The sequence below is a fragment of the Dermochelys coriacea genome, chromosome 11 (genome assembly GCF_009764565.3).
Source record: "Dermochelys coriacea isolate rDerCor1 chromosome 11, rDerCor1.pri.v4, whole genome shotgun sequence".
Lineage (NCBI taxonomy): Eukaryota > Metazoa > Chordata > Testudines > Dermochelyidae > Dermochelys > Dermochelys coriacea.
In genome coordinates, this window is record NC_050078.2 from 28,224,812 (window position 1) to 28,238,450 (window position 13,639).

The window sequence follows — 13,639 nt, forward strand, 5'->3', positions numbered from 1 at the left end:
ACACAATACATTGCATTTACTATTCTATTTGCATCACATTTTGGGATTGGTTCCTGCATAGGAACCAAGCCAATCTCTGTGCAGCCTACTCTGTCCATGCATTGTCCATGCTCAGCCTACCCTTTACCTCATCTCTACATTCCTAACTTATCTTGTCCGTTGTTAGTAAATGGTTCCTTGGGTGTTCTCCCTCTTATCTTAGCAAGCTCAGACATTCTGTCATTTTAGCCTGATGACCTATTTATGTATCTTATTTAGCACAAACATTCTGTTTTCAGCCTAATGATCTGTTTACCTCCCTAACACTATCCTCCAAGAAATCAAAGACCTCCCTCTATGTGCTAATTACTCATGTCAGGTGAGGCCTCTGCTATCGGGGGTGACAGATGCTTATATCCCTCTCTGGTCATTCTGTATTATGTGTCTCATGATGTGTGCCTTTTTCCATGCTTAGCCAAATGCAGTCAAGAAATTGTGAAATCTTCAAGAAAGGAAATTTACAGGAAGAAATAACCAGCAGAAGAGCATCCTATGTATGAGTAAAGACAATGGATTGTTGAGATAAATCTGGGAGTGCAGAGGAACATCCTGGGCCTTTCACCAAGGAGGCAAGCTGACAGCGTGACTTGTCTCATAAATGGAAGATCACAGCCAAGCCTGGCTGTAAATTGCTATAAGACATTAAAACATCTACTTAAGTAACTCTAGCTTCCAGAATGTGTGTTATGATTTTATTTTATACATAATTGTTTATTGCTAATACTCCTGCTTGATATGACTGTAATCTCTATACTTTGTTCAATAAACTTTTACTTGTTTTCACTATAAACATATCTAAGTTGTATGTGTTAAGCAGTGATCTGAGAAGTAATTGGTAAGGTGAAGAGTATTGCTTCTTTGGAAGCAGTGAATCTGTGAATACTGCAAGTGTCCAGTGGACCAGGAGCTGGATTGACGCTCTAAGGAGATGCTCGGAGGGCTCAGGGGTTGGAGTGTGCCAATCACCAACATGCAGAGAGACAGGGCAGGACATGAAAGACCTAGAGAGGAATTCTTGTGTTGCTCGTGGCTGATAGAGAGCTGGCGGGCACAGACAAGTCTTCCTCACACTAAGGGGAGGTGGTAGTGAAGTGCCTCGCAACTGTGGGTACCCCAGGAAGCACAACAGTGGCATAATAGACAGGATCTAAAGCCCATTTGTTGGTTAACCAAACAACTAGAAACTCAAAAACAGTTGGATGAATTTTCTTCAGACTTTGCACAGATTTTCTCCTTTGCCTCCAGAGTAAATCTGGCAATTTTCACACCAAGCCAGCAACAGAAGGTCCTAAAACTGGTTTCCCCTGTAAGATGGTGCACATGGTCAATGTGGCATAGCTCCCGCCCATGCTGTTTGATTATTTTCCTGGCCCATAACCCTTTCTAGGGTCACCATACATCTGGGTTTTCTAGACATTTCCTCTTTTTTGAGTCTTCATCCTCTGACTAGGTAGATTTTTCAAATAACAGGCAACATCAAGGATTTTTTCAGAGCAGATGCTGCAGCTCAGAAAGAGCTGTGATTGGTCTGCTTCCTGTTTGGCCCCTCCCTTGCATCCGCAGGTGAGTGGTTCAGCCCTGGCAAGCCACAGCTGCAGGATTGCACCCACCCAGGCCCCGGCTCCCAGCCCTGCAGAGAGGTGCTGATTGATGCGACCTAGGCTTGTGCCATCAACCCTGCCACTGTGGCAGGGAGTGACACTGCTCCCCACCATCAGTGAGTAACCCGCCCTACAACCCCAACTGTACCCCTCCCCCAGCTTCTCCTCCCCCACCTCCTGCGGTGTCCTCTTTTTGGGAACCTGAAATATGGTAACTCTAAACCCTTTGCTCCAGATGGCTCAAGTGCCCATTTCCTCTGTCTTGGCTGCAGTTACAAGAGCCCCCTAGCAGCTGTTCAGGAGCGGATTGCAGTCAGCAGCTCAGACACGATCTACCCTGCCCCCAACGGGCGGGCGTTGCAAGAGCTGTAGACTGCCAAGAAGGTCCCAATGCGTGACAGGGGAGAAGGAGGGGTCCCGATCGACGACTCGGCGCTCCACCGCAGGCAAAGCTGCGCGGGGAAAAGCGCGCGGTGGGAGGGACGGCGCCGCTCGCTATCTCGGCGTTCGGCCTCAGGCACCGCCTTTTGCGGCGCTGATTGGCTGGGCAAGTCCAGTCCCGGTCTGTCTGGCGGCGAGTCCCGCGCGCCGCCATCTTAGCCCGCGAGAAAGCGAAGCGGCCGGTGAGGGAGGGGAGGGGAGCGGAGCGGCCGCCCGGGCGGGAGGATTCTCTGCTCACCAGCCTACGTCTCTCTGTCCCCGGAGCACCATGAGCGCCGCCGCCGGCCCCAGCTTGCTGCCCCTGCTGGAGACCCTGGAGGACCCGGCCGCTCCCCCGGGGGAGCTCACGGACGCGCACCTCACCCTCGTTAAGTGAGTGCGGCCGCCCCGCCCCCGACACCCCCAGGCTGGGGCGATGGGGCGTAGCTGCGGCGCGGCTTTCTGTCAGGGCCGCGAAGCGATGGGCAGGCGGGGAGGGCTCTGCCCTGGGCTCACTCACGTGCGCCCGCCTGGGAGAGGATGCGGGAGCCGCGCGTGTGCAACAGGTGTGAGAGCGGCTGTGTGTGCGGTGCTCCAGGTGAAGGATAGCGGGGGGGGGGGGGAGCTTGTGAGCTTGGCGGTGTTACCTTGTTACAGACAGCGGGTCAAGAGGCATGACTGGCAGCGTGTGTATGCAGCCACGGGCTGAGCTAATGGCATGGAGCGTGGGGAATCTCTGCGGGCACCCTGTTGAAGGCAAGGGCGCATATCGGATAGATCCTCAGCCATACGACTGTTGGCAAATACTAATGGCACGCTCATGCAAGGACAAGTTCAAGCAGATTTTTAGTTGGAGATTGGGGGGCGGGGGAAGTTTAGAAATATTTGGCCCTTTGTGAGCAAATGCTTGAGAAATCAAAACGCAAATCAAAATCTTATTTGCCGATGGGCTTTTACCTTTGTCCTTTTTAACTAGCTCCAAATTTCACAAGAAATGAATGATCTCAAGAGGCAGGACACTTGTCCAATGTGCTTCTCTGGTTAGAAAAGCTCAGTTTTCATATTTTTGGATTCTTCATGATTTCTGTAATGTATTTTATCGAAGTGTTTGACGTCAGCCTGTTTAACTAAGTTACTGTAGCACCTGGAGTGCCCATTTGAGAATTGGGGACCCATTATGTAGGTACTGTACAAATAAGTACAAAGATAACATCCCTTCCCTGCTGTTACTTTTGGGAAAATCAGATAGGCCTTAATCCTGCAGACACCTATACATAGGTGTCTTTATGCAATTGACTTTAATGAAAAAAGAAAAGGAGTACTTGTGGCACCTTAGAGACTAACAAATTTATGCATCCGATGAAGTGAGCTGTAGCTCACGAAAGCTTATGCTCTAATAAATGTGTTAGTCTCTAAGGTGCCACAAGTACTCCTTTTCTTTTTGCGAATACAGACTAACACGGCTGCTACTCTGAAACCTGTGACTTTAATGAGACTGCTTCCATGCTTAAGTGTTTGCAGGAGTGGGGCCATAATGGAGAGAGAGAAAATGGAATGCTGCTAACTTAACTCTTGGCAAGAAAAGCTTCCTCAGAGTTGCCTTTGGTGATCCTGCTTAAGAAAAAAGCTGTTTCTCTTTTAAGAAACTGTTCACACATTCCTCAAATTGTAACTGTTAAAATTTACTGGCTCAGTTATGATGTGGTACCTTTATATTTAGGGTTCAATCTTCCATTCAGATATTTGGTGGGGATCACTAGCTATTGTGTATCCATATTCTTTCTAATACTTGGAGCCCAAACTCAAAGTTTGATGTTAGTTTAAAAAAAAAACAAACTAATTTTTCTTTACCTCCTTTTGATGTATGGTTTTGTAAAGTTTATTTGATTTTTCAGTAGCAATTTCAATTTGATATATGAATAATCTCTAGTTGTTTAGCAGCAAGAATAGCAAAATATAAAATACACTAATATCCTATATTCACAATACAGTGATCGAGTATATTAGTCATTCTGCATGGTCACAGGCTTAAGTACAGACTTGTAATTCTTAAAGGTGTGATTTTTCTCTTTCATCTCCCAACACTTGAGTGCTGTTTTCAACTATTTTTTTAAAAGATGTTCATGAAACTGTAACCTTTAGTTAAAATAATAATTTGACAGTATTTTAATATAAACCTTATCATAGGAATAAAATGTTTTATATTTGTAAATATGACTTATTTTTTTTCTCTCTGCTTCTTGGAGTCGCCTGACTGGGGAGGAAGGAAAAGAATTCACTGCAGATGTTGGAAAACACTTTTCTCGACTTTGTAAAGTATTTAAGGTGGGTGTTGTGTTCTCTAAAGTTAATTTTGCTGTACAAGGCCCAGTAAATAAAAGTACGAAAGCTTAAATCACGATCTGGGTTCAGTGTGAGGCTGAATTAATACTGAGCTCATTTAATTTGCAGTCAAGCTGGGTGAGGAAGTAGCCTAATTTTGACCTCGTGAATTAAGGTATCCAGTAAATTGTACTCTCCTGGCTTTTTCCTTCACATCATGGAGATTAATCTTTCTGTAGTAAAAGAAGATGCAGTTTCTCCAGGTTTACTTTTTGACTACAAAATGGCTTGCAACAAACATTTCTTGGATGCAAAGGACTGGTTGGGAGGCATGGATGTCTTGCGGTGCAGTCAGGTCGAGTTGAGTTTTTGCAGCAAAGGCTCACTGTCTATTATGATTGTTATAACCAATACTTAAAAATATTTTTAAAACTAAAAAGCAACCCCTACTGTTGTTCCCTGTAAGCTGTGCGCATGTGTGCGCGCACAGATCCTGAACCCTGCACACACCGTTGAAACACCACGCGCACAACAATTTGCACAGAATAAATTTATTGCGCACATGGCCTGTCAAAAATTAGAGGGAACAAGTCTCCTACTATCCATGCCACTTCTCTGATGCATCCCACAGCAGGCTGGCACTAGTAATCATAAAAACTAAGAATAATGTAATCTGAGGTGTCTGTGTAGTGCATAATGGATGGAATGATTTCAGATTTTTAAGATCACTATCTTTCTATGTAGTGAATATCCCCATAACCTGAGTAGTGGAGATCATCAAGATATTGCTGACGTAATACAAAGTTATTTGCAGGTCATTTTATTCAGACTTCCTTTCTTGGTAACCAGTTCATCTCTATTTTAAGCATGTAATGCTTATTTTATTCAAAATACAATAATAAAAAAATGGATGATTGTTCCCCATTCATGTAAAAATCATTTCAGTGCAGATTCTTACGTTTTGGAACTTAATTCATTAACAGGTGTCCAGATTTACAGGTGACAGAAGTGTCTTGAAAACCCCAACTAGGTTTTGTAGTTTTAGGTGTGACTTTGTGCTGTAGAAGCTAGGCATAGTTTTCAATTTGCGTTTAGGTATAAGAGTTCATTAAGCATGGGATTTTTTTATTGTTCTGTGTTCCATTTCATTGACTTAATCATAACTCAGCTGAGCAGCTACACAGTACATAATCATATTTTGTAAATAGTGATACGACTTGGAGTTTTAATGTCTTTTTTTTTGTTTTGCAGGCACACGTTTCTAGTCAAAACTCAGAGCTGAGCAGTGCAGCACTACAAGCTTTAGGATTTTGTGTCTTTAACTCAAAGATTACCTCTGAATTATCTGGTAAAAACAAATATTACTAGAACTCCTTCTGTTACCTCGCTTTTGAAATGTGCCCTCATCTGTTTCTTTAATTCTAGATTAAAATTAGAATTTTCAGGTAATGAGGCAGAGATTTGTAGGTAAAATGTTTGAATTAATTGCTGAGTTGGTACCAGGTGATGGGAATAGGTTGCCCTGTAGTATAGGCATAATGTAATTAATTTATTGCTCCCAAACTCTCTCTCAAACTTTATACTATGTCCAATCATCATGTTAATAATGCTGAACATTATTTTTCTTCCAGAGTGCTGTACAAACAGCCTCTTCACTTTCAGCTTTGCTTCTGTTAATGGTTAAAACCATGTAGAACCTGGGATGGGCATCCACCATCAACAAAACAGTGAAATTGATGATGGCTAAAGTGCTACCAATTGCACAGTGTTTTTAAAAAAAACAAACGGGAGAATTAGAGAAATATTTGTTAGTCTTTGTTGTTTCTTGTAATAGATACATTTTTCAGATGGAAATTTGACTTTCAAGCTTATAGTGTTTCAGTTTTCTATAATGCTAGTGTAGATGGCAACATACACATGTACTATTCTACAAATTTTTGCCTATTGGTAGTCTATTTTAGTCACTCTTTCTTGGAAAGTTTATTTATATTTAATATAGTTAAAATGTTAGTTATATTTTTGTGGGCTTTGGAATTGCGTAGCTGGTCCTGTATTAACGTTTGATACGCCCAAGCAAAAGTTTCTTGTGTGACCTAAAAGCTTGCTAAGAAAATGAATAGAATTTGTGAAAACATAATTTGAATGCCATATGTTCTTTTCTGCTTTTTAGCAACTGAAATACAAGAGTTACTTTCAACAGTGAACAATATTGCTGTAAAAACTTCAGACAAGAATACACGCACTCGAGCCCTTTGGGTAATCTCTAAGCAGACCTTTCCTTCTGAAATTGTTGAGAAGGAGGTGAGCTTTTTAACCTTTTTTTTTTTTTTCCTTTCTCTAATTTTAATAGACAGTTAACTTCATCCCTTTGTTTCTTCAGGTACCCAGTATAATTTCTACACTAGAAACCATACTTACTAAAGGAGATGTATATTCCATGGCCGTTGAATATGAAGCACTAAATGTTGTCATACGGTATGTGAACTGTAATGCTAAATGTTTAAAACACTTATTGAGTCTTTGGAAAAGCCCATTTGAAAAAAGAATCTGTTGGAGGCACTATAGTTTAAGGACAATATTTGACCTACTTTAAAATTGTTAAACATGCTGAATAACGTTCTCAACGTTGCCTGTATATATTTTTTAAAAATCAGTATGATAAAGTCCAGGTTTTTTATGAACTGTCATAACTACTTACACTTTTTCTGAAGCCTGCTAGACAATTTAATTTGCAAAATGTCTTTCCAGACCTATAACGTCATCACTGATTTAGATGTGGAAAGGGACACAGTCAGTCAGATAAAAAAATATTCATTGCTACCATTTTTAACATCTTAAGTTACAAAAGTTGTTTTTTTTTTTTTTTTTTTAAGTCTATTCCACTTTACACAATTGGTTCTTTATTTTTTCCCTACACCTTTTAGTCACCCGGGAAAATGAAGGTAGACTCAATGAGATGTTTCTAGCATTGGGTGGGAATGTTTACATCCAAAAACTTGTTTTAAGTTCATTAGAGTATTTATTATGATAGTATTTTGTACTAGTTTTTAATTACAAACCCTATATTTTAGGATTAAAACTTACTGAGAGTGTGTTCCTCCCATTGGCATTGTTGGAAATAATAGAAATAGTAGATTTTATCATCAACACTGAGAGAATGTAGTATTCCTGAGAGTGAAGAATTAAGATCATTGGCTTGAAGCGGACATGTTAGGCTCATTGTAAAATACTCTTACCATCTCTACTTCCATTTAGTCATGGTCCTTTATTTAGCAGAGACAAACTACACAGTTGCACTGAATGATGTGGTGGTGTGTGTGTGTGTGTGTGTGTGTGTGCACACAAATTCAGTCTCATTGTAGTCTTTATTTTATTTGAGATGTTATCAGTTTGATTTAAGTTCTCTAGAGTGGTGTTTCTGAATGACTGGTCCATGGACTGGCACCTGTCTCTGAGCTTTCCCTGTCATGGATTTAGGAAGGCAGCAAGCTGGTCCCTGGTATCAAAAAGATTGACAGAAACAGTCTCTAAACTGTCAGGGAGATCTTGGGGACCGATGTCAGTCCATAGTCCAGGCATTGAGAGAAACTGCTCTAGAGCAAACTGGCTAGTTCACTTAAGTCCCTATGTTAATTGGCCCTTCCAAAATAAACCTTGTAAAGTAGAGAATAATAGTTACTACTGCCCAGTTGCTACATTTTCCTGATGTATGGAAAACAATTCTGGCTTTAGTTGAGAATGTTCAGTATGTACTTGTTAAAGACAAACATTTGACTCGTAATTTTTGAATAATTACCTACTGTTATTACAAGTAACACCTAAAATTACTATAACTGAAAAGTTAGGTTTTTTTCTGTGTTTATATTGTGTATTTGGCAATACTGTGGGCATTGTTAATTTCCTTCTGAATAATTCAGTTTTCCCCTTGGGTGTATGTGTGCCTTTCACACAGCAATAGTGATGATAGCTCTCTATTGGACAATAGTACTCAATAGGAAAATGTGATTGTAAAATTGACAGATATCCTCAGAGGTTGCAGGTGTATAGACCTGAAATTAAATGCAATTAAAAATAATTGACTAGGTTTCAAGTTGAAGGTAATCTTTTAACAAGGACACCTGTTCAGAGGTCCTTCAGACTAGCTTTATTTCCCTTCTAACTTAATGGAAAATTACTTCTGTATAGTATCATCTGTTGCTTTGGATTATACCATTAAGAACTGGAATCTTAACTTGAACAAAACAAGTGCGGAGGAAGTTGTTCAGAATAAATTTCTCCTTGTTTTTTTATCACCTTAGTCAGGCTTTTCGAGGGAAGTATCTGAATTGGTACTTCAGTGATATACTGATATGCAGAGTTTCACTGAGTTAGGTTTTCCAAGTGTAATTCAAATTTATTAGAAAATGTTTTGAGCAGCATTTTGTTAATGCATAATACATCTGAATTATAAATGCATATTTTAATAATGCTAGCTAAGGATATTTTTGTTAAGCCCAGCGGTAAGTGTAGTGGTTCTATATGTAGTTAATACATGTGTGCTTTGTTGAACTCAGTCTAATGGAACAGACTCCAACCCAAATGGGAGAAGAGGCTGTGAGGTGGGCAAAGCTGATCATTCCTATGGTCGTCCATTCAGCTCATAAGGTGCAGTTACGAGGTGCCGCTGCATTGGAGATGGGAATGCCATTGTTACTTCAGAAACAGCAGGAGGTGGCAGTCATCACTGAACATCTTATGACTACTGTAAGTGGAAAAAAGAAAAGGAGTACTTGTGGCACCTTAGAGACTAACAAATTTATTTGAGCATAAACTTTCATGAGCTACAGGTCACTTCATTGGATGCAAAGCTTATGCGCAAATAAATTTGTTAGTCTCTAGGGTGCCACAAGTACTCCTTTTCTTTTTGTGAATACAGACTAACACGGCTGCTACTCTGAAACCTGTAAGTGGAAAGTGCTTTTAAAAACTTCTTTCCCTCAGGATTTTAGAAATCTGTGAGACTTCTAATTTTTTTTTTTAATGCTCTTAAAATACTATTTAACTTTCTGAATTACCCTATGTACTTGTCTCTGCAACCTTGACTGGAAGGGCATTTCATACGATGATTTTTTTTCAAAGCATCTGTTACCTTCCGTGAACCAAATTCATATTAACAGTGATAGAACTAAAAGCATATTAGCTTGGGCAGTGAATAGAAGTGCAAGCTTTCTTAGTGTCTCAGTATGCTTCCACACAGTTTTGGAGGGGACTCTCCAAAACCTCCATACCCATTCATTCTTTGATTTGTCTGCTGAGAATACCAATGAAAGTATTAAGAACTGAGACCATCAGCTAACTTTTCCTGACTCAGTACTCAAATGGTGGAAACCTATTTTGGCTGTTATCAACATATGCTGGATTTGTACCAGTATCTCATAGATGAATGGCTCTGTATCATGTTACCAGTCAGTTAGCCAGCCTTGCAAAATTATACTTGCCCAGTGTGAGTAAAGTATCTTCATTTTTTTTTCTATCCTCATTAAGACTAAAGTGAAAGTGAATTAATTTTGTGCCAGATTGTAAACTTTCATGACAGTTTTGTAAGACTGCCTAAGCTTTACAGAAATTTTTAGGGGCAAGGGCTTTTTATTGTGTGTGCTCAGGGCCAATCATGGTGGGGTCCTGGTCAATGACTAGTTAAATAATTGTGCACTATTTCTATATTAAGATATATATTAGAAATGGAAAAGGACTGTGTGAGGTCTGCTTGTCTATTCTACTGCATAGTCAAGATAGAGAACTAGTTGTGTTTTTTTTTTTAAAAAAAAAAAAAAAAAGGTGAATGGGCTTGATTGGCATAAAGGGGACCCAAAAGCCCCGTTCCAGTTGGGTGGTGATGTTTCCATTCCCCCCAAGTGCTTTTCTTCAAGAACTTCCTTACAAACCCTGATGTTGTAAGAGGTGACACTTGGGATAGGAGGAGCATGTTGGTGTGGGGCCATAGCATACCATGTTGCAGCACTGTGGCCTGGTTGGTTGCTGTAATTTTCATAGACGCATGGGCTTGTCTTAGTCACTCCAGTGACTTCTTTGGCCCCAAAGCAACCCAGCATTGGGAAGATGCAGAGGTGGCTTAAAGCTACTATATTCCCTCCCACACCTCTGGTGACCTGCAAGTTTTGTGCTGCACCTCTAAAAGGTTTTGTAGAAGTAACACAGTTAAATCCCATGCTGGGGTCACTTCCTTTTAACTCTTGTCAGTATAGTGCATCTATTTTAGAAATTGTATTAACTTAAAAATCTTCAGTATAAAAACTTGTAGCTCATTCTATGTATTTCACTGCACAAGAAAATATAACAACCTTTTATTGTCTTCAGAAAGTAATTTCAGAACTCCAAAAGTTATTTTCTGCAAAAAATGAGACCTATGTGTTGAAATTGTGGCCTTTGTTTGTCAAGCTACTTGGAAAGGTAAGCAGAAGATTAATAACTTTGTTATTTAAGGTTCCATGACAATAGATACTGACAGTGTAAATGCTTCATTGTATAAAAACAGTATTATTTTACCTTTAGACACTCCATCGTAGTGGCAGTTTTATCAACTCATTGTTGCAACTGGAAGAACTTGGATTCCGTAGTGGATCACCAGTGGTAAAGAAAATAGCCTTCATTGCATGGAAGAGTCTGATAGATAATTTTGCTTTGAATCCAGGTAGATAAAAATATATTAAACAACTTAAGTTTAATGTTGAGCTAACCAGGAGAAAGGAAAACACTTATTTTACCCATCTTAATCTGGTAGTGCTCAACTATGTACAGGTTAAATATTATCTTTTTAAAAATGCACATTTCTACTGATTGACGGTTCTTTCTCAGCTCAGTCTTGCTGCACAGTAGAATTACTAAAGTTAAACATTTGTTTTCGTAGTAGTTTAATTGGGCCAGGCACAGATAGCAATGAGAGGAGACACAAGGTTACATTACAGTTCTTCATTTTGTGCTACATGGATTTATTACCGAGAATGGTGGTTAAGGAATCTGGAGATTGAGTAATTACTTCTGTAATCAGTACTGAGAGTTAAATAAGCCTGTTTAAATTCAGCATGCATCCTGACTACTTTATAAAAGACCTTTGTAAGTTTGGACTGTACTCTCTGGGATACTTACTCCGAAGGAAAATGAGACAAAAGTGAAAGTTTCTTAAATTAGTAAAAATTCATTTAAATTCTCACTGAAGTGTTTATTCTCCACCCTCATTATTAGATTTGGCAGAATTAATTTTTTTAATAATCTGTATGGATAATATTATTTTTAAGCGCTTATTTGTATTGATTTAAATTTTCCCAGTTGCATGAGATTATGGGGGTCTGGTAACAATTATTTAATTATAGTTGATGCTGTGATTCAAAATGTTAAAGCTTTATAACAGTTAAAAAGCAAATTGTCAACATCACTTTTGTCAAAATATACAAAGTAAATATCCTTAAATCAAACTCCTAAGTTCTCAAGCAGCATTTTTCTTACTTTGCCTATCTGTAAGTTTTGATGATCGTAAATGGAAGTATTTTTTGGTCAGTTTATGTGTATATGGTAAAATTGACATTTACCAGGAAAAAGCTAATCCTTCCAAGGCTATTTAAAATAGATCATTTAGCAATGCTTCAGTTCTGCTAAAGAAATTACAGATAGGATTATTGGTGGTAACGTGGCTTAATTTTCCAGTACAAATAAGGAATCTAAGTCAAAACCCTACCATTCTGTGGTTCTGTAGCATACAATATTTATCTTAGACTAGTGAAATGACTAAATGCATCTTCTCTGTTCTTTTGTATGCTTTATGTGGAGTCAAGAAAAAACTGTCTGGATTTGCTTTGCCACTTCTCCAGAATGTAAAGGCTAATTAGACTGTGAAATTAAAGCTGTGTCAGAAGTAACTAATAGCCAAGCCATGTAGACACTTCACTGCTACTGTGAACGTTTGTGACCTCAGACATGTCTATATCTGATTTAAGATCTGTCAGCCTGATACAGTTGCTCAAATGTACAAGAAGAGTTTATTCGTTGTCTTATTTTCCTATTACAATGTCAAATGTTGTTTGAATGACTCTTTCCTTTCCACATCCAACAAGAGTAGATCTTCCTCCTCCATGCATCTCCTGGAGTTAAGATATCTTGTGGAAACACCTGCCATTTCCAGGAGCTCATTAGAAAGCTGTTTGTAGAACAATCAGCAATGCAGCACTACCCTATTAACCACTCTTCTTTAAATTAACAACCTTTACCTATTAGTCTGTAATCTATAACGAGTAGCAGTGTTTTTTCACTTTAATATTTTGGAGCTCTCCCTTGCCTTTTTGTTGTTTACAGACATCACATGGAGAGCTCTACACTATCCTCATCTTAGCTGAATGGTGGTAGATTGATGCTGAAGCAGCCAGGAAGGCCCACTCAAAATACAGTGAGGTGCTTTCAGCACAGCACTCTTCTTATAGTGTTGCTAATGCTGTATTTGGCAGGTTCTGTCTTTCTGAGCCTGGTCAGCCCTGAACCCTGATGCTGTTTTACCTTTGCTGGCAAGTCTTTTTGTCCTGTGTCAACATGCTAAACGTGATATTCAAGCTAAGGAGTGAATGCTGGTTCTCTTCCCTTTTCCTCCTTTATTAGATGCTAGATTTGAAGGGACCTGGCTATTTCTAAAACAATTCCTCTAAAAACCAGTTGCAAACAGGTGCTAGTGAATACTGCAACTTGAATCTATTTCCAAATTTGAGCTAGTAAAAATAATAGGAGTACGTGTGGCACCTTAGAGACTAACAAATTTATTGAGCATAAGCTTTCGTGAGCTACAGCTCACTTCATCGGATGCATTCGGTGCATTTTTTTTCACCGAATGCATCCGATGAAGTGAGCTGTAGCTCACGAAAGCTTATGCTCAAATAAATGTGTTGGTCTCTAAGGTGCCACAAGTACTCCTTTTCTTTTTGCGATTACAGACTAATACGGCTGCTACTCTGAAACCAGTAAAAATAATATTTCAGAAAGGTAGAGGACAGTAGCCTGACAAATCTGGTGATAAAATAATGGAGAGTTTTCCAGTGTAAGGGTTTATAAATCTTTACCAGCAGATAATAAATCCAGCATTTTGAGGTTAGCATGATTGTTTTTCAAGATGTTGCAGGTGCCTCCTTGGCAAAATCGCAGCTCATTTTTCCTAAAAGAGGCACCCTTAGAAAAACTTGGGCTCTGGCTTTTTAATCCCTATAACTTTGATGGGGTAA

At 39.5% G+C, this 13,639-nt stretch overlaps 1 protein-coding gene across 4 annotated transcripts in view; it reads left to right on the forward strand.

Moving 5' to 3' along the window:
- The first annotated feature begins 1,934 nt into the window (after positions 1 to 1,934).
- Positions 1,935 to 13,639, forward strand: part of RIF1 (replication timing regulatory factor 1) — a 56,071-nt gene continuing 44,366 nt past the window's right edge. For 2 of the 4 annotated variants that reach the window (XM_038422668.2, XM_038422671.2), the window contains exons 1-8: positions 1,935 to 2,453; positions 4,307 to 4,385; positions 5,634 to 5,730; positions 6,553 to 6,683; positions 6,763 to 6,857; positions 8,936 to 9,125; positions 10,740 to 10,832; positions 10,935 to 11,073. In XM_038422668.2, the coding sequence (XP_038278596.1) occupies positions 2,350 to 2,453; positions 4,307 to 4,385; positions 5,634 to 5,730; positions 6,553 to 6,683; positions 6,763 to 6,857; positions 8,936 to 9,125; positions 10,740 to 10,832; positions 10,935 to 11,073 (928 nt within the window). In that variant the 5' untranslated portion in view covers positions 1,935 to 2,349. Of the gene's footprint in view, positions 2,454 to 2,474; positions 2,627 to 4,303; positions 4,386 to 5,633; positions 5,731 to 6,552; positions 6,684 to 6,762; positions 6,858 to 8,935; positions 9,126 to 10,739; positions 10,833 to 10,934; positions 11,074 to 13,639 lie in introns of those variants that run through there. The other 2 variants (XM_038422667.2, XM_038422672.2) reach the window with 2 other exon arrangements.